The 21,994-nt window shown below is 39.2% G+C and overlaps 1 protein-coding gene across 4 annotated transcripts in view; it reads right to left on the bottom strand.

Annotated features, from left to right (window-relative positions):
* Nucleotides 1–465: 465 nt before the first annotated feature.
* SUGCT (succinyl-CoA:glutarate-CoA transferase) overlaps nucleotides 466–21,994 on the bottom strand; it is a 1,356,517-nt gene continuing 1,334,988 nt past the window's right edge. For 3 of the 4 annotated variants that reach the window (XM_077491677.1, XM_077491678.1, XM_077491679.1), the window contains one exon: nucleotides 466–1,004. In XM_077491677.1, coding sequence (XP_077347803.1) covers nucleotides 841–1,004 — 164 coding nt within the window. In that variant the 3' untranslated portion in view covers nucleotides 466–840. The remainder of the gene's footprint in view (nucleotides 1,005–21,994) is intronic. The other variant, XM_077491683.1, reaches the window with a different exon arrangement.

Below are 21,994 nucleotides of genomic sequence, written 5' to 3'. Positions count from 1 at the left end.
AGTGAAGCAGTTTCTAGAAAAATGTGAATCAGTAGTATAATCCAGTATCGAGGCGGTTGGCTATCAGTAGAATAAACGCATTTGAAGCAAAGGGTCATGAGAGGCTGCAATCAATAGGGTATCTATTATCCAGGCAAGGGTCTGTAAAAAGGCAATCCATAGACAAGGCAAGGCTAAGCACAAGATATAGGAGCCAGAAAAAATAGGCTATCACAAACTCACAAACACAGAGCTCCTTTAGCACACCTTACAGTAATATGGTAGCTGCTTACTTCCTTTTAAAAATGTAATTTACCTGAATTTTTGTTTTGCCACTAGCCTCAATACTTTACGTTTCTGACCAGTATGCATATTAGGATAGTCATAACACAGTAGTCATAAAGTATAATACAGAGTTATCTGTCTCTTTTTTTCAGGGGTATTGACTCAAAGTATTGAAGTCCGAGGGTCAAGAAAGCCTCCATGTTTCTGTCAGGAAATGTTTATTTTAATAGCTACAGTCAACACAATTTTAGAAATTCCAGAATAGGTAGAAATATTTACAGAATATCAAAATGAAAATTATAATAATGATATCTAGAGATAACATGAAGAGCTTTGTAACCATTGACTACTACATGATCTTCCACCCTCGCATTTTATACATATTTCAAAAACACTTCATTTTGGTTTTAAACCCATTCAAAGAAAAAAATATATATAGTTCATATAGTGAATCTTTATTAAAATGTAGGTGATATATTTGCTGAAAAAATTATTTGAAAGCATCTCATTTACAAATCATGTTACAGATCAGCACTAAATTATTGCTGAATATTATGTTTGCTAGATCTCTTGCCATCAATTAGCTGTGTTTTGAGATATTGTCTTGGATTGTATCAGTTCAGAAAGATAGTCATCTTCATATCCAAGTACATTTTTCAGAACCTCAACAGTGTGCTGGCCTAAAAGAGGAGGTGATTCTGGAGCGGACAAGTTGAAGCTGTTGAATCTTACAGCAGGACCTATAGAAAGGAAAGAAATATTTCAGTCAATGGTTTTAGACATACTGATATTTTATTCTGCTTCACTGAAATTGCTGAACTACTGGTAGTTCAGACCTGGTAAGACCAAATTAGTGCAGCTATGTATTTAATAAAGAGTTTGTAGCTCTCCCTGGGTTCTCCTGTTGAGCACCAGATCTCTAATGTATCCTGCAATGGGCTAAGGTCAGTAGGAGGAACCAGTGAACATGGGACCCAAAAGTTTGACACTCTCAGAAGTGCAGTTTCAGGCTGGGTTCACACTTATGTGAATTGAATGTGGGTTTCGCCGCATCCAATTTGCATAGCAGGAGATTGTGACCGGCTCTCTATGGAGCCGGTTTATACATCTTAGCAGCAGTTCTGGTTGCGAATTGCACAGGAGGCCTGTGCATTTTTTGGTCCATTTCCGGTCCAAATTCGGCCCAAAATTTGGGCTAAAATTGGACCTGAAATGGTGAATGAAGATGCACCGGACTCCTGCTGTGAGCTGCTGCATGTTCTAGTGCAGGGGTCAGGAACGAATGGCTCGTGAGCCAGATGTGGCTTTTTTGATGGCCGCATCTGGCTCTCGCCTCTCAATCCGCGGATCGCGTGGTGTGCCAATCCGTGCATTGAGCCCATAGGAAAGGCCGCGGCTTTGGCCTACCTCTGGAGTTGTGGCCATCTTGGTACACCCGGCGGGGGGCCTAGGTAAGCGGCATCATCACCCGCCTCAACTGCTCGTGGATATGCCTGCTTGTGTAGTGGTAAGCAAGCAGACAATCATAGGGGAGATGTGTATATTACAGTGGGGGAGATGTGGATATTACAGTGGGGAGATGTGGATATTACAGTAGGGAGATGTGGGGAGATGTGGATATTACAGTGAGGGGAGATGTGGATATTACAGTGGGGAGATGTGGACATTATAGCGGGGGAGATGTGGACACTACAGTGGGGGGGATGATGTGGATATTACAGTGGGGGAGATGACATGATATTACAGTGAGGGAGATGACGTGGATATTACAGTGGGGGAGATGACGTGGATATTATAGTGGGGGAGATGATGTGGATATTACAGTGGGGGAGATGACGTGGATATTACAGTTTTAATTAATCGAAAATTATGATCACGTTTAAGGGATGGAAGTCTCAACGCCTGCATGAAGCTTAATCTCACCACGTATCAACCAGACTACAAAGCCATCAGCAAAACCATGCAGCACCAGAAGTCGCATTAATGGTAAGAAGTACTTTATTCATCATTGGTTAGCAACAGCATAACAACGTTATTAAAAATATTTCATGTCATGCTCGGCAACTTTGCTGTATTTCTTTGTTCTGTGATTTATCCCTTAATAAAAAACACCTGATTGTTTAATTCAGAGACTTACTGTACTTGTTTTGGTCTTACATAAAATGCACACATTTACTTCTATTTAGTTTTAAACATATTGTATGGCTCTCATGGAGTTACATTTAAAAATATGTGGCGTTCATGGCTCTCTCAGCCAAAAAGGTTCCCTACCCCTGTTTTAATGTGAACCTAGCCTCACTGTGGACTTCAGCAGATCTCTAAGGATTAAACCAGTGTTTGTTAGGTTTGTAAATATGTACACGTTTCTTTTACAGGTAAGACTTGCTTTATATAATTTTGTACATTGACTGGGTTGCTTTAAGGTGTAAGCAAGATTTCAGACAGACCTTTGTAATTCAACTTTCTCCAAACTAAAATTTCATGCATACGGTGCTCCTTTGGATGCCTTTTCTCCTTACAGAAAAGATGCTTAAAAATGCAGTAAGAGTCACATTTTTCATGAGCATTCATGCTTATTCATGTGCATTTATGCACTTGGTGTTAATGCAGGCTATTGGCTCAAATATTAAATTATTCTGGCCAGTAGAATGCATTAACAAGCAAACATTCTCGTTTATGTGCGTTTTTTTGTGTCTAAGTGTGCAAGTGAGTTTTTTTTTTTTTTCTCTGCAACTAAACTCCTGCAAATGCCTATGTGTACAGAAAAAAAAAACATCAAATGCCTGTAAAACAGGCATTTTTGAGCTGCAGTTTGGATGAAGCTTTAGCAATTTTGTGGATTTCTGCATGATTCTGTCTAAATTATAATGATAAAGTCTTATGATGCAAAAAAAATAAATAAAGTTTACATTGTTATACTGTATATTTTTTATATTTATTGAACAAAGGGTTTTGGCATGTAATGTTAACTAATTAAAAAGGGTTTGAATCCCATTATATTTAATAGTGGCTGTTTATTGAAAAAAAGTATGATCCATTTTCTATAGCTGCTGATCAGACCTGCGCACTAGGTAATGATATATTTTGCTTGTTCATATATGCAAATATGCTTCAGTTGGTGTATATTTTGGGATGTCTTGTTAGAAAGGTCTGCTTTATTTTACACCAGAGAATATCAATAGGACTGATGTGAGGTTTGTGACTTGGCTATACTAAAGCACAGAATTTCTTCTGTTGGAGCTACTCTCATGTTAATTTATTCCTGTGTTCTGGAAAATATTCACATTTCATGACCCAGCTTCTTTTGAATTTTAGATCACTTACAGAGGCCCTGATGTTCTGTTGCAGAATTCTTACCCTGAAATCAACCCTAAATTAATTGGTCCCTCAAATACTATGCACTGTCCAAGGCCTGAGGCAGCAATACAGCCACATACCTTCTACTATGCTTCACATATCAGATGAAATTTAAAGTTAATTTTGGCATACAGTGCTTTGTTTTCTCCACATCTAATGCATTTCACATTCACTATTGTTCCAGCAGTGATGTGGTCTTTAGAAAACTTGAGATGGGCAGCAATATAGATAATATCCATAATTTTTCCTTCTTCTTTTTCTGCTTTTCTGGAAACGTTAAACGTATTTTGTGTTTGACCAGGTAAGCAATGTGATTATTTATTTATATTTATTTTGTGGGACTGTTTCTAAATTGTCCTATTTATCTTATCTTTTCAATTAATTATCTTGATTGTTTTTACCATTTAATTAGTAAAGATTGCAGAGTCCATATTTGTTTTTAAATAAGACAATACTTGGAGTATTTGTTAATCATAACTTTGTCGTCATTCATGCAGTATTTCAAGAAATTCCTAAGTGTTTGCAAACTTTATAAGACTTTATATACCATCTGCTCTTTTCTCATTTTTTCTCTAAATGATTTAGTTTCTTTATATTAAAACTGCCACTTATCGTTTAGTCTGTAAGGTTTATTTTAACTTTTGTTTATGAATTTTTTAGATTATAGCTCCTGCTAAAAAATGATTGTACTGAAATACCGTAATGTAATCATCTCAATGTTTTTTTTTTTTGTTTTGTTTTTTGCTTTGCTTTTTTTACGTTTGACTATTTACCTATGCTACATAGGTTAAAAACAAAAAAAATTGTCATAATACTTTCACCTCGCAATAAGTTATATCCATCACTTTCAAAGAAATATATGTAAGTCCAACTCATTGCAGTGTTCACCCTTTGTGATGCAGTGGCAAAGGAAAATAGAGGCCTGGGGGTTGTGCCAGGAAGTACAGATTAATACTGTCATCTCCGGTTCCTCCTATACTACTTACAGTGCCGCTACATCCCTTCCCACCTTGGGATATTACTGTATATTAATCAAGATCAGTACTGTTGTTCATATTCCTAGTTAATTAACTGCTTCAGATCGGTGCTATATGATCTGCTTTGTTGGGAGTACATCTTTTGATGTCCTCCCCTTTGCAGGCTTGCCATGCCCATGTCAATGAGACTTGGGTGATCACGGATCCGAGTAAGGGGCCGATCCTGGCCCCTTACTGTATGATCAGCTGTCAACCAATGACAGCTGATCACATGATGTAAACAGAAGATCAGTAATTGTTTTTTTTTCTTCTCACGCTGACAGCTTGAGGAGAAAAAAAGCAGATCACTGGCTTCTGTTTGAAGGGACATCAGTCCTGAAGATGAACAGCCTGTAATGTGCCCACCAGTACCGCCTGCCAGTGTCACAAATCAGTGCCCACAGTGCCACAAATCAGTGCCCACAGTACAAAAGTGCCAGCAATCAGTGCCACCTATGAGTGCCCACAAGTGCCACCTATCAATGGCCACCAGTGGTGCCTCATCAGTGCCACCTAGCAGTGCTGCCTATGAGTGTCCCCTACCAGTGCCGTTCAGTACCCATCACTGCCACCCATCAGTGCCCATCACTGCCACCCATCAGTGCCAGCTATAAGTGCCACCTATTAGTGCCCTTCAGTGCCACCCATCAGTACCCTCTCTCAGTGCCCACTAATGCCACCTATCAGTGCCCATCAGTGCCCACAAGTGCCACTGCCTATTAGTGCCCATCAGTGCCCATCAGTGCAGCCTATCGGTGCCCATCAGTGCAGCCTATCAGGGCCCATCAGTGTACATCAATGAAGGAGAAACATTATCTGTTTGCAAAATGTATTAACAAAATATAAAACGGTTTTATATTTTTTTTAAACAATTCAGTCTTTTTTATTTTTTTTTAACAAAAAATCCAGCGGTGATCAAGTACCACCAAAAGAAAACTATATTGTGGGGAAAAACTATTTGTAGGGAAAAAATTATAAAAATTTAATTTTGGTACAGTGTTGTATGAGTTGTATGACCGCGCAATTGTCATTCAAAGAGTGACAGTGCGATAAAAGCTGAAAATTGGTCTTGGCAGGACGGGGGGGGTTAGGTGCCCAGGAAGAAAGTGGTTAATGTTAATGAAGAATAGCTAGAAAAGAAGGAAGCAGAGCTCAGGAATGATCAAAACATTGGTGGAAATCATGCATAAAAGGCTGACCTCTGGATTGGCCATGAAACATTTGATAATGCTTAGGGGTACTGGTATGACATATTTAAATTTGGTATTGATTTAAGGGAACATAAAAATCTTCTCATTTAACAGTTTCCAATAACTAAAGACAAATGGAAAGATCTCATTCGGTTGACACGTGGCTTAGTAATTTAACCCGTTTGGTGACAGGCCCTGCACTCCACATTTCAACTCAACTGGCCGGACCATTTTTGCAATTTTTAAATTGCTTTTTTATTTTTCCATTACAGCTTTCAGAGTAAAAGACCCCCAAACCATATATTTGCACATGACCAGTAGAATAAAAAAAAGGTGGTACTGATTTTTAGGTCCCCGTGATATTTGCACAAATGTTTATCAAAGCAATATTTTTACTAAAAATACACTAAAATCATTATTAGCAAATAAAAACACAGCAAATTTTACAAAATTCCCGCTCAATATAAAAGCTTAACCTGTATTGTGTTAATAACAAATATTTGTAAATTTTTGTGACCATGCCTGATGAAGGGGTCCTGCGTGACTCCAAAAGGTTGCTGTTTGCTGTAAGGATGTGATTGCTGAATAAAGCTTTGGACCCATTCTGGAGATCCATGGTGTGCTGGAGACATTTTTCCCTTCTGATATCTGCAGAAAAGCTCATTGTTTTTTCAGTAACCCAGCTGGGATTGCATGCATGTGGACTCTGATGGCTTTGAGGTTACTTAAAACAGGATAAAATGTTTTCCTGTGGCATATTGGTCAGAAGCTGTTAAGCCAAATGGGTAGGCCATAGAGCTAATCACCTGAAAACATTTTCATGGAAAATAATTCCATGGTTTGTGTTTTATTAGAGCAAAAATTACATTACTTTTAAAGCTTTTTCAACAGTGTGATTTGTCTATAAATTGCCCAAATTTAGCAATACATTTCTTTTAGATTTGTTGTACAACTATGAATCATAATTTCTCATCTAAAGACCTTGCATCCATCTCCTGTGGTGAAAACCATGTGAACCTAAGAGTAAGCTGCCTCAGCCTGTGAAACAAAATGTACTGTAAGGATATCAGTACATGATTAGTAGACATCTGCAGATCCCGGGAGCAAAGGATAACTACTATCTATGGCTATATTAGGCAGCAAGCTATAAATTATGTTTTCACGTATTTGATTCTATTCAACAAAATACTGAACGTGTTGTTTCTGTGGCAGTAAGTAATGCTTATGATAAACAGAGAACACCTTTGTAAAGCAGCCTAGACAGCAAAGCAATAACTTAAGGAAAGCTGCTGTGGTTTCTGCAAAATATGTTTTACAGTCGTACCATGGTATAAAACAGCGTTGTTTGTGAGAACCCCCATGATAGAGCTCTTTCCCTGAAGTCATGAATATTGTTGATGTAATCAAGAATAAGTCCTGTTACAGTGAAAGACTTCATTTTTTTATTATAAAAAGGCCAGTATTTCAAGCATTTAATTGGAAAGCAAACCTTGTTAAAATCTTTAATTTTTAGGTGACCCCCTCTCTTTAAAAAGCACTACTTTAGGCACACAGGAGCCAAGAATAGGGAAACACTTTAGCCTTTAAATGACTTCAAAGATTTAACAAAAAAAATGTAAAAAATTTAGATTCCTTTCTTTTTTTTTTTTTTTTTTACTTATCAACCTAATTTTTATTATAATAACATTACTGTTGACAATAAGGAAATACAAGGTTACCTTTTTCCCAAAGCACACACATTCACATAAAGGGAAAAGGTACATGACAAATATATAACAAAACACCTTTTCACAAACTAGATTTAAGCACAATTCCTGGTTGCAAAAACAAGAACCTTAAGATGCTTTCGCCATAAGTTTGAAAATGGGTTGTTCCTCCCTCTAAAAATAGAAGGAATGTGCAGGTACCTGAACATACCTGCTACTGCAATTAGTTGGCAGTTAACAAGCAAATCACTATGGGTAGAGTTTAATATTAGATATTATAATGATAAATACAGTAACTATTTTACTTATTTGTTCCAGAACATTTGGTGGAATATCCTAAGCAAAATCTATTTAGCTTATAAAGTTCCCACACATCGATATATAATATTTCTTGATTTAAACCCATCTTTGTGCAAATATATTCCCCTCCCATCCCTTCTTTCTAGCTGGGTTCACACCTATGCGAATTGGAGACAGTTCACATATATTCAGGGTGGCTGTGGAGTGCACTGCACAGAAATGCTGTGCATCTTTGGCTCAGGGCTGAATTCAGGCAAAGATTCGTCCTTGATTAGTCTCTGAAATGGAGAGCAGGGATGCACATCGTTCCTGTGCGATCCTCAGCCTGTTCCAGTATGAACCGAGCCTCCACCACCTTTAAGGCCAGGTTCACACCTATTCTAATTGAATGCGGGTTTCTCCACATCCAATTCACATAGCAGGAGAATGTAACCGGCTCTCTATGGAGCCAGTTCACATATCTGCAGGGTGGCTGCGTAGCGCACTGCACAGAAACATTGTGCATCTTTGGCTCCATTTCAGGGCTGACTTCATGCAAAGATTTTTTCCTGATTCATCCATGAATGGGAGAATGGGGACGCACAGCATCCCTGTGTGATCATCAGCTGGTTCCCGGTTCCAGTGTGAACTGAGCCTCCACCCCCTTTAAGTCCGGGTTCACACCTATGTGAATTGGATGCAGGTTTCCCCATATCCAAATTCGCATAGCAGGAGAATGTGACCAGCTCTCTATGGAGCCGGTTCCCATATCTCTGGGGCACACAGAAAGGCTGTGTGTCTTTGGCTCAGTTTCGGGCCCGAATTCAGGCAAAGATTTGTCCCTAATTCATCCCTTAAATGGAGAACAGTTCCGCACAACATTCCTGTGCGATCCACGGCCACTTTAGGTGTGAAGCAAGCCTTACTCATTCAGCACTTGTTACCTTATGATGCTTTTTTTCCCTCATCTCTGTCTGCCATTCACTTCCCTCATCAGCAACGCTTCTGGGAGCAATGACTGGAGGGTCCAGTAAATCTGTCTGTATACAGGCTGACTTGTTACCTCTTCATAACTTCATCATACTGCTGCAGTCTTCTGGATTCTGAGAGAATCCTGCTGCTTAGCATCTAATAGAAAGTGTTGACTTCACCTAGACAGAACACCTGAAGAACCTCCCTCTTCTGCAGGAAAAAAAAGATGGAAGACTAGGAACCTGGCACATCACTTGACTATGGATTTAGTTATCTAAAACAGGGGTTTAGCTTAGCTTTTTGATCACTAACTCAGCAAATAGTTTTGGGGGGTGGAAAATGGAGTTTCTCATGTTAGGTAATGTTCAGTAAAATGCTATTAATACTCTTGACTTGCCATTCAGTTCTGCAATCATCTTTATACAAATGTCTCCAAAGACTGAAAGGATCAGTCCACCCAAAAGTCATATTTTTAGCTATAGGGAGGAGCTGGATGGACTGAGTCAGCCCCTGGCTTCTTTTGTGACTTGGGTATGTAAACAGTGTGGTCTCCCCACCATAATTCCCAACTCCTGCCTCCTCTTGTCTGTCAGGTATGTTTGAATGTTCCCACACACCTTTACACTTGCCAACACTTCTATTTGCTTTCTCCATAATATAAAAGTTAAAACGAAATCCAACAGAGCAAGTGAGAATGCCATACAATGGCCAAAGCTGGCATCCAGAGCTCAAGAGAATATATTTTAAGAGTTTTCAAGAGAAATTAGATATTATCAGGTTGTTTAACTCTCAGTAGGTGATGCTTACAGAATAAACTCTATAGCTGGAGTTAGATACTTCTGCAGTGCATAATGGCAGTTAACAATCTTAATATATTATTTAGTGCCTACTGCTGCTGTGGATCTCTTTGTGTTCCCAATTCTTTATACCATAACTATTCAGATGTTTAAAAAATAACTGCAACATGAAGCTGTCAATCTCTTCAATGGTTATGTCAACATGTATTCAAATGCAATAATCTTAAGAACTGACCCACATGCTCTATTTACCAAAGAGTGACAGACAGATACTACAGTTCTTTTGTCATGTCGTGTGGATTGTCTTGAGTACACAAAAAGTAGCAGTTCACTGCATTCAGCAGTTTTTGAAAGCAAATCAAGCTAGAGGATTATGTAAAAAATACCCTCAAGGTGTTTCTGGAAAAGTTTACTACAGCTTTAGCAGTTTAGAAGTCAATTACATAATTGAACAAGTAGTTATCATGCTTTCTTACTTTGACAATACACATCTTTAATAATTTTAAATACCAGTGTGATTGCAGGCTGCCTGCTGCACAGATGAAATCAATTATAAGATAGCCTTTACAATTAGTTTTTGTGGAACCTTGAAGCTTTTAGAAAATCTCAAATTAAGTGCTACTTAACAAGTCCAGTTTTTAGGTTTGTAGCATATATTTTTTTTATATTTTTTTATTATACTCTTTCCTAGACCATTAAAAATTATTTGATGAACTGGCAGCCAGATATAAGATGATTAGCTAGCTACCTTTATGTCAGAGTAGAACTTTGGAACAATTATAATGTTATGTGTAACACTAAGCTGAAGGGTATCTAAACCCAAAACAATAATGTAATATATTGCAGCTTACCAGTCCTTAAATGAGGTGGCTGCATTAACACACTTCCTGTCCTTAGGTGGCTATGGCCACTCATACAAAATATCTTTGGAGGGAGTCATGATTGTTACCAATACTGAACTTCGGATATGCCTATTGGTTCATTTCACTTAAAGGAAGGGTGAGGAGGTTAGTAATTTACAGATGGAAGATAAAATAGTTGTATGCTTCCAGTTCAGCCCACAGGAAGTGACAAGGGCAATATTTTTTTTGGCAAGATCAACAGCTATTGTCTGTGCTTGTTGAACAATCCAACCACCCCATTTTAGGCATGGATGATCTGCCATCGTAAGTCCAAATCCTCATTCAGACCGAATCTTGGTTCATTGGAGGTCTGGTGAATAGTAAAACTAAATGGGTGTTCAGTTTGGACAAACATCCAACTGCAGCAGGAAGAGAAGCATTTAGCAGAAGCATGACTACCACAGTCAAAAGTGAGAACTTCCTACTCAGTGAAGTATGCCATCCAGTCCATTTCACTGTCAGTTAGAGAGTCTTGGCTGACAAATGAATGTTAATAAAGGAGTGGGAATAATTTAACCACTTAAGCCCTGGACCATTTTCCAGCTAAAGGACCAAGCCCCTTTTTGAGATTCGGCACTGCGTTGAGGGAAGAGACAAGGCAGTTATATCTTTAACCACTTCATCCCCGGACCATTTTGCTGGCCAAAGACCAGACCACTTTTTGCGATTCAGCACTGCGTCACTTTAACTGACAATTGCGCGGTCATGTGACGTGGCTCCCAAACAAAATTGGCGTTCTTTTTTTCCCACAAATAGAACTTTCTATTGGTGGTATTTTATCACCTCTGTGGTTTTTATTTTTTGCGCTATAAACAAAAATAGAGCGACAGTTTTAAAAAAAAATGCATTATTTTTTTACTTTTTGCTATAATAAATATTCCCCCATAATATATATAAAACCATTTTTTACCTCAGTTTAGGCCGATATGTATTCTTCTACATATTTTTGGAAAAAAAAATTGCAATAAGTGTTTATTGATTGGTTTGTGCAAAAGTTATGGCGTCTACAAAATAGGGGATAGTTTTATGGCATTTTTATTAATAATTTTTTTTTACTAGTAATGTCGGCGATCAGCGATTTTTATTGAGACTGCGACATTATGGAGGACATGTCTGACAATTTTGACACATTTTTGGGACCATTGGCATTAATAAAGCAATCAGTGCAATTAAAAATGCACTGATTACTGTAAAAATGGCACTGGCAGTGAAGGGGTTAACCACTCTTCTCATTCTTCAGGTCTGTGACCCGATCATGGGACACCAGTGGCGATTGGGCCCGCGGGTACCGCAGCCACGGTCTCGGAGCTCAGGACCAGGTCACGAGTGTGCCACCGGCGGCACGCGCGCGACCCATGGCTGGGCACTTAAAGGGAACCTACAGGTACATGATTGTGCCCAGCCATGCCATTCTGCCGACATACATCAGCGTGAGGCGGTCCTTAAACGGTTAAAAACATAGGCATGGATTTTAAGGGGGGAGCACAAAAAGTATTGCATTATTGGGTTCCTCTCTAAATTGCTGGTTGTGGGGGTTTTTGGGTGGGAGGGGTTATCTGAATTTGGAAACCCACTTTTAATATCAGAGAGGGTTCCTGATACTGCCCCGCCACCCCCACGTGAGTAAGGAGTACATGATACCGCTACTCATTCACAAAGAAAATGTAAATAGTAAATAAAGACACACACTTTAAACCCTTTATTTACCAGTTGAGTATACTGGGTGTGCTACACACCCAAAGAAACTTCTTTAAAGTACACAGGATGTGTGTATCAGTAGCAGACCCAGTCAGTCTAGCTAGCTGCAATCCCTATCCCCACTTACTGACAATGCCTGGCTGTGAAAATGAAAACCAGGAGTTGCCATGTAAATACTGCTGTCAAAAAATGAACACAATGTTTATCAACACCTTTCAGATATGAAATAGAGAGATACAAAGTAACATTGTTATTTTGTATTTACTCTTTCATTCATCTGACATCATATGAGGAGATCATCCCTTTGACATGCAGTCAAAGCAATCTGGCAAGTAAAAAAAAAACAGATTTTAGATTTGAATTTCTTTTTAACCTCTTATTAACTGTTCGTTTACCCTAATTAGCCCTAATAACTCCTTCTTCCCCTTCTCACTTCAACTACTAATCTCCTATTGATTTTTTTTCCCATTAACATTTAAACTTTAAAAAAAAAAAAAAAATATTTTTGCTTTGTTGGTTGTATTGTTTGTTTCACATTAAAAAAAGTGCAAAATTAAAAAGAAACATTTTTTTTCTTTCATGTGTAAATATCTTTGCAATGCTGTGTACCAGAATCATAGTTTTCTGTCATTTTAAACAGGAAAAATAAAAAACAAAATGCGTACTTTTTTATGTATAATAACACTATATTTTAAACTAACAATGCTTAAAAAGAAAAAAAATTTGTTTCTAGTTGTATTATTTTTTTTGTCGAATGACTGAATGAACTATAATACATGTTTTTGTTATCTTTAATAATGACAGAGTTATTGCTGAACAAACCGGTCCATGGCAGAATCGTAAAAATTGCTTTGGTACATAGTGTGTACAATGTAAGAGTTGAAGTAATAAAAAAATATTTTTAAAAAAAGCTCACAAAATGTTGTAAACTCATCCCCAATCACATTGTTGAGTGATGCAGATCCTCATCAATCATGATGAACAATGCCTGCCAACCTGCCGTCAAATCCACTCACGTCGCTCACTTGCCATGATTGATAGCTTCAGGTCCACACAGTGTCTTCCGGGTGGCATCAGTGTCAAAAATATGGTCCATAATAGGTCAACGATATCATCCAGGAGACCCCATCCTTTTGTTTTCAATTGACAGTGGGACCCAATATTGTGCATTCACAGCTAGTGTGTATCAGGATTAGATGCATCGGCAGGCTTTTTCATTCCATGAGCTGGTCAGCATTGCTCAGTGTGACTTACAAGGATCTGCATCACTGGACAATGTAATTGATAATGGGTGACACTGTGGGACATTTGTGTTTTTTATTTTTTTAATAGAGCTTTTTCAATAAGCGTGTGTCTCTATTTAATCCTCTGCTATTGATGGCTGTTATGAAGAATTTATGGAGCACACTTATTCACAGCACATGTTCTCTTTAAGATGTGATATTTCGATGTCAATATTAAGGCTTTGCAAGTTTTTGCTGCATACCAGTACTTACAAACCTTACTCTTGTGACTTTTTGTTGATAAGGCTATTAACAGATGCTGAAGGGAGCCTAACCCATGTAAGTCTAATGTTCCTAGATTAAAAATTTGTCATGTTACAAGAGCCAGAGGAGCCAAAGCTACATCATGTAGCAAGATGCAGCCAGGGAAGCGCCAAGCTGCTAGACTCATGGTAATACTAGGTTACGAGACAGAAACAACAATTACTGTTTTATTGATACCAAGGTCTGTGATTGGTTGGTGTAAGGTGTACTGAGAACTAAGAAACACATTTGACAAAACTCAAACTGTAAGGAGAAATGTTTACTCTCCCTAACAAAAACCATTATTAAAGTCTATAGATAATGGTAAAGGTCATACTATAATTGTCATTGTTGCTTTTCAAAGTCTGTGGCTAAGTTCTTGAATGCTATAAATAAACTATGCCAGAACATGTGTACAAGTATGCTGTGCCAAGTTTCCTCTACACATCTTTTCCAGTGCATTGCCTTCAGGGGCATCGACTTCAATCAAATAATGTACCGCCTGCACTTTTTTCCAAACTTGCATTCCTCACATGGTTTAACAGCAGGGATGGCCAGATTCTGATTTCTGCATGACTTTTTCAGGTCACATTGTCACAATCCTTCCAGGGAAACACGAGAGTCCAAGATTACACGTGGTAAATATATAGCACATTGTCTAGCATTCTTTTCAGGACTCCCACAGGACAACGTTTGCATATTTAAGAAGTTTTTTCCTGAAATAAAGGGATTTCTCAATGTATTCCATGTTACAGCAGCAGTGGTAGGCTTGATTGAAACAAAGCTATATGGCAAGGATTTAAGCAGGAAATAACTAATCTTAACTAAAATAACCTGATTCACTTCAATAAGAATGGAAAAACGTTTTCTCTGTGATTAGAGAGAACATTCTTGATTAAAGCTCAAAAAAATGTTCACTGTTTCAGTGAATGACGTAAAACAGAGACCATACCTACAATTGTATTTCAATTGCCTAAGGACCCTATTCTTATTGGGCATCCAACATACAACTCTTCACATCACTGCTGAGGAAGCAATGGTGTCTGCGAGCCACAGCCAACATTGGACCCATCAGTATTGTTGCCAGGTTTGCCCAGGAATACTAGTCTCTTTGAGTCCAGCAACCAGTATGCATACTTATAAACTAAATTGTACCAGCTCTTCAGGGCTTTCAGCGATGGGAACAAGCAGGGGCCATATTCTCTCTTAATGATATGACTCACTGAAACCTTTTAATCAGCTTTTAATCAGAGGTGGTTCTACCAATTCCCGCTATGCAGAGTTGTGAATGGGGCTTGACAGCTGAGTTTCTGTTCACTTCTTCCTATGTACTTATATAAAGATGGCCATACACTATGACATCTGATTGTATATTGTGTATTTAATGAGAAGGGTGATCACTGATTGATTGCATTTCATTTAAAAAACATGCAGCTGGAAATAGGGGGGTAGGTAGGAGGGTGGATGATGCAGGGTGTGTGCTAATGAGGTCAGCTGGTCAACTCTTTCCTGTGTCACGACCTATAGTCTGTCCAGGAACTAAGGAAGAAGCAATGAATACATTTGGAAACATGGATGAGGACAGCAAAGTAAGCGATTGTAGATGTAAAGTGGTTGTAAACCCTTATGCCGCGTACACACGGGCGGACTGTATGGCGTACTTAGTCCGTCGAAACACATTTCAGCGGACAGTCCGCTCGTGTGTGGGCTTCAGCTGACTTTTTCAGCGTGCAGTCCGGCGTACTAAGAATTTCGGATTTTTCGAAATTCTGTCCGTCGTACTTTGGTTTCAGCGGACAATCCGCTCGTCAGTATGCTAGTTCGACGGACTAAGAATGGCGCATGCCCAGAAAGGATTTACACGGCGGAAGGGTGTTTTGCTGTGTATTGGACTTCCTATTTCTAGTCCCGTCGTACGTGCTGTACACGTCATCGCGCAAGCTTTCGTCGGACTGTTTGGGTATCCGTGTGTGGTCAAGTCCGTTCAGTGGAAAGTATGACGGACTGTCCGTCGGATTGTATGACGGACTAAGTACGCCATACAGTCCGCTCGTGTGTACGCGGCATTACACACCACCATAACCTACAGGTAAGCCTATAATAAGGCTTACCTGTAGGTACCGGAAAAATGTCCTAAACCTGCATGGTTTAGGAGATATCTACTATATATGCTTGTGCAACATCATCGGCGCATGCGCACTGAAGAAAGGGCACATTTGTGCCTTTTCTAAAGGGCCCGTGCCGTGACCGTTGACTTCCGTGTGCATGGCCAGTCACAGAGCTGAAGTCAACGGCCACGGAAGGAAGAGGGATGAAGATAGACGCCACCACCAGTGGGGACACTGCAGGCTTCATTTGCAGGTGAGTGGTACATAATGAGCTAGTATGCAATGCATACTAGCCTATTATGCTTTTACTTTGCAGGGAACAAAAGAGGAAGTAAAACCCATCATACTTTACTTCCCTTTTAATGGAAAGCTTTGATATTTCTACAAAAAAAAGGATGCCGTATTGGTACAAAGGGGGGCTTGAATTTGGAAAAAAAATAAAATGAACAAAGGTAAACTTATCCTTTAAGCTTTGACAAAAAAACGTGGAAGCTGATTGGTTTCTCTGCAAAAGTGAGCCTGATTTTGCACTCTCCAGCTTTAGTAAATAAACCTCTATAGGACAGCAATGTTATGATGTTTGCAGAATCGCCAGGCGAAAATAACGGGAAAAGATCTGAAAGAAGGAGGCGAATGCAGTCACCATATCTAAATATCAGTGAGCTGCAATATATTACATTTGTGTTTTGGGGTTTAGATACATTTTAAATAAAGCTGAAACATTTCTATGCAATAATAAATATAGGTTTGTAATGTATCCAAAGTACAGAAAGTATACTATATATACTATATATCATCAAACAATTCACAACAGGAAATGAACAATAAGTTTGGATGCAGAAGGAAAAATCCATGTTTAAATTTGTCATTCTCTCTCCCATTCTAATTTTCTCACCTAAAAACAGCTGAGCAAAACATCTGCCTGCAATGTCTTCATGTTTTCCTTCCATCAGCTTTTAAGTACTCATTTTTTCTGACACTTGGGGAACTATATAAATAAGAATACTCCAAATGACATAACAGAAGATTCTCGCTCAATAATTGCAGAGTCTCCTCCCTGCATGACTTCAATCTCAAAACTCCAGATTATATAAATGCGTAAATAGAAGGAGAAATTATGTAATCGTCAATCTTAGATACACATATTATTTCGATGTAAGATGCATTTTAATTTTATTAGCATTAGTAATTTCTGGTCATTTTTTCCATATGACCCTGCTTTGACACTTTTATGTGCTGTAATAACAGCATGAGACAAGTTTAACATGGCTCAATCACAATGGGCTGTATGTCTGTCCCTTTTTGTTTAAAGCATGAGAACAGTGCTATTACTGCTGCTTATGTAGAGATTCTGAGACTTTGGGGTTGATTTACTAAAAGCAAATAGGTTGTTCATTTTACAAGGGAAGTTGGACTTTGCAAGAGAATGTACCCTTAGCTTAGTAAAAGTGATGAAATTTCACTCTGCAGAGCATGCCCAATCACATAAAAGAAAAACACTTTCAATTTCAACATTTCAACTTCCAAAAGTAAGCAGTCTATTGATTTAGAAAATCAACGCCTTTTATGACAGCCTATGAAATATTTCATGCACAGGGGTCATTGAAACCAAGATACCCAAGGCCAAATTTAGCAGGACAACATGAGAATAAATCTATCACTAATTCACCTACCAAAATAATGTTTTCTTTTTTTAAACCACTTCCAGGCCAGGCCTATTCTGGCACTCCTCTCCTACATGTAAAAATCATATATTTTTACTAGAAAACTACTCAGAACCCCCAAACATTTATATATATATATATATATATATATATATATATATATATATATATATATATATATATATATATTTTAGCAGAGACCCAAGGGAACAGAATGATGGTTGTTGCAACTTTTTATGTCACATAGTATTTGAGCACCAATTTTTCGAACGCAATTCATGAATTAGAAAAAAAAAAACACTAAAAGCTAGCCTGATTTTTTTGCATAATATGGAATATGATGTTACCCCAAGTAAATAATTCACAGCGATACCACACATGTGGAACGCCAATAACATATGCGGTCACGACATACATTAGTGCTCATTTCTGCACGCAAACATGTGGGGACGGGGACATTTAAAATTTTTCAATTCTTTTTATTGTTTATTCTATTTTTATATTTTGCCTTAAAAAAAAAAAAAATATATATATATATATATATATATATATATATTATCACTTTGATTTCTATTACAAGGAATGTAAACATCCCTTGTAATGGGAATAGTGCAGAGAATATTTACAGAGAGATCTGGAGTCTATGAGACAATTTATTTTATTGTTTATTTCATTTACATTTTTTTATTTTTACACTTTCCCTTACAAAAAAAATGTATTATCACTTTGATTCCTATTACAAGGAATGTAAACATCCCTTATAATAGGAATCGTGCATGACAGCCTGAGATCCAAATGCTCTGCATAGTGCATGACAGCCTGAGATGTGCATGACAGCCTGAGATTAAAATGTTGAAAAGCCTGAGATCAAAAAAAAAAAGAAAATAATCTCAGCCTTTTGAGCTAAAAACATGGCAGTGTTTACATCTGCCACGGCCGGAAGTGACATCATAACATCGCACCCGGCGACTGAAGGTCATGGAGATTTCTGGGGACCACCTGGTCCTCGGTCAGCTCTATGGTAAATGACCACCGCCGACTGATTCATTCACTGGCTCACCGATCGCATTAGGCATGCTGGTAGAAGCGCCGGTAGAAGCACTGGAGGGCTTCTAAAAAGAAAAGTGGCTGCTGGCATCATTCAGATATCTCCACTCAAATGACAACCTTGGGCAGGAAGTGGTTAAGGACATATAATCGATGCTCTTTTTCTTTTTTTCTTAGGTTGGGAAATAAATAGTCATCGATCAGAAACTGCGGCAATTGGTTCTCCATCGTTTGTGGGGACTGGAGCTGTTGGTGACAGCTGAATTTTACTGCTAGTATTTGTGTCAAAGTAAGAATGTAGATTAATATACTCTGAGCACAGGACATCATGCAGCGGGGTGTTACTCTATGGAGTATAAGCAGGAAGAAGATAAAATTCTAGATAAGTGTTTCAATTGCTTAAAAGGAGTGTTATGACTGGAAGAGAGAATCTATCGCTGCTGACTTGTTTAAAGATGCATGCTTCAGGCTGGGTTCACACTGGTATGACACGACAGTCGTATTACTGTGGATCTGACCTTGCCCTGCGACTTGAAGTCCGACATCCACCCGACTTCAATTAATGGGGATCTGACTTTGATCCTGACTATAACAGGCACTTTGTGTCTGGTATTAATCTTTAGGGGAACTGCATGCCAAATAAAAAAAATGGCCTGGGGTTCCTCCTCCAAGACCATACCGGGCCCTTCAGTCTGGTATGGATTTTAAGAGGAACCCCCATGGCAAAAAAAACGGCATGGGGTCCCCCCAAAATCCATACCTGAACCTTTTCCGCGCATGCAGCCTGAAAGGTCAGGAAAGGCAGTGTGGACGAATGAGTGCCCCCATCCTGAACTATACTAGGCCACATGCCCTCAACATGGGGGTGTGGGTGCTTTGGGGTAGGGGGGCCCTGCACACCCCACCCCAAAGCATCTTGTTCCCATGTTGATGAGCACAAGGGCCTTTTCCCAACAACCCTGGTCAGTGGTTGTCGAGGTCTGTGGGTGGGTGGGTTATCGGAAACTGGAAGCCCCCTTTAACAAAGTGGCCCCCAGATCCCGGCCCCCCCACCCTATGTGAACGAGTATACCCCTACCCATTCAACTAAAAAAGTGTCAAAAATAAAAACAGTACACAGGTTTTTGACAAAGTAATTAATTAAATCGGCTTTGGCGTCTCTTTTGATTTCTGCTCCCCTCTCTAGCTCTTCTCCCTCCTCCAGAGATGTCTTCTCCCTCCACAAACCTAGCATTAGAGCGGGAGAGAGTGCTGAGAGATCGGAGGAAGAACAGAGGGAGAAGACAGCTCAGAGTGGATACCCAGCAGAGGCAGAAGAATTCAGCAGGGAGAGGAGACCTGGAAGAAGAGGGAGAAGACAGCACAGAGAAGAGAAGAACCGGAGAAGGGAGAAGAACCGCCAGAGAGAGAAGACATCTCCGGAGGACAGAGAAGAGCTGGAGAGGGGAGAAGAAATCGGAAGAGACACAGGAGCTGATTTAATAAATGACTTTGTCAAATACCTGTGTACTGTTTTATTTTTGACACTTTTTTAGGTGAATGGGTAGGGGTACAATGTATGTTGTTAAAGGGGGCTTGCAGATGCTGAAAAGCCTCCCGCTCGCAGACCCTGACAACCACCAGCCAGAGTTGTTGGGAAAAGGCCCTTGTCCTGATCAACATGAGCGCAGGGCCCCCTCTGCCTCAAAGCACCCACACCCCCATGTTGAGGGCATGTGGCCTGGTATGGTTGAGGGGGGGCGCTCGCTCATCCCCACCCACTTCCCTGACCTGCCGGGCTGCGTGCTTGGATAGTGGTTTGGCATGGATTTTGGGGGGGATCCCACACCATTTTTTGCCATGCCAAAGTCAGATCAGTTAAAAGAGAAGTATGTCTTTTTTATTTGAGATTCATACTTACCTCAGTGGATGGAGCATCAGACCTATGCTGCAGCTGTCCTCCGCCGTCTCTCACTCCTCCCCGAGCAGAGCGATGCTGACTGTCAGTCAGCATCGCTCCTGCTCTCCTCCTCCACGCTCATTGGATTGCTGAGCTGTGGAGGGGTAGGGAGCCGGTCCGAAAGTGGTTAAATAATATATCTAACTCCATATTATTGCAATAAAGTCACTATCCAAATGGCCATAGCAACACAGAAGATGACTCAACTTTGATCCGACTTCAATGATATTCAATGGGCTGAAGTAGAATCAAAGTCAGACCAAAGTAGTGCAGGAACCATTTTCAAAGTCAGACCAACTTGTGTCAGACCAGTTAAGATGGCTCTCATAGGGAACCATTGATTTGCACACATCATGTGACATGAGCTTCCAATGTCGAAGCGTTTGTCATACAAGTGTGAACCTGGCCTTAGGGCTATCTTCTTGTTTGCTTACCTTTCCTACCTAGTAAACTACAGGAGCTGAAAAGGGATATGCATAGCAGGTGTCTCAAAGTTTTCACTGCCAGCTTGCCAAATACAGATGCATTTTTTATGTTCTCCAGCACTTCAACCATCCTGTCTCATGGGACAATTACTTCTTCCTTTTTAGCAGAATCTTTAGGTCCATGCACACTGGGCTTGAAAAAATGCCCATTCTTTTGGCACAAAAAAACACTCATATAGAGAATTTTTGTACAGGCATTTAGGAACATTTAGTGTTTTGTTTTTTTCTACCATAAAACTGCTCTCGAAAACACAACACTGCCTCTAAATACTGAAACTTTAAAATATGCCTATAAGCGACCTACCATGCATGGGAACATGGGACAACATTTGCTGCTTTTACAGGCAAAACACTAAACTCCTCTAGAAGCAGTGTTTTTTTAAGCCAGTGTGCATGGCCCCCTAATAACCATTATTTGCCTGATGAGTCACTCCATGTAGCAGGACACTGGGAGCTCTGGGGCATACTTCACTATTCTCTTGGGCAAACCTGGCAGTGAACACCTAGTTCAACTAAAATATGCAGTTTTGTACTTTTATTTCAAAATTGCATTTTCAATTTTGATTTCATTTCAAAATATGCTCACTAAGCTTACTGTGGTGCAACCATAAATGCAATGTGAATTGCATTCTAAAGTGCATTTTAAACTGCTATTGTGCAGTGACAATTTAAACACTCATGCTTGCTGCAATTTAGCTATTTTAGCCAACTAATGCCTCTTCTACAGAGATGATTGTTATTGCATTTAAAATACAATATACATGAAAATTACTAAACCACCTCAATACAGTGCACTTACACCCCTTCCTGACCAGACCAATTTTCAGCTCTCTCACAGTTTGAATGAGAATTACTCAGTCATGCAACACTGTACCCATATGAAACTTGCGTCCTTTTTTCCACACAAATAGAGCTTTCTTTTAGTGGTATTTAATCACTAGTGGGTTTTTTTATTTTGTGTGCTATAAATAAAAAAATACGTAAATTTCGTGAAAAAAATGCCTTTTTCTTTGTTTCTGTCATAAAATTTTGCTAATTAGTAAC

The sequence above is a fragment of the Lithobates pipiens genome, unplaced genomic scaffold (genome assembly GCF_037356315.1).
Source record: "Lithobates pipiens isolate NorthernLeopardFrog02 unplaced genomic scaffold, aLitPip1_a1.2 Scaffold_19, whole genome shotgun sequence".
NCBI classification, from domain to species: Eukaryota; Metazoa; Chordata; class Amphibia; order Anura; family Ranidae; genus Lithobates; species Lithobates pipiens.
Note: the sequence above shows the minus strand (reverse complement) of the source record. Positions and strands in the feature narration are given on the sequence as shown.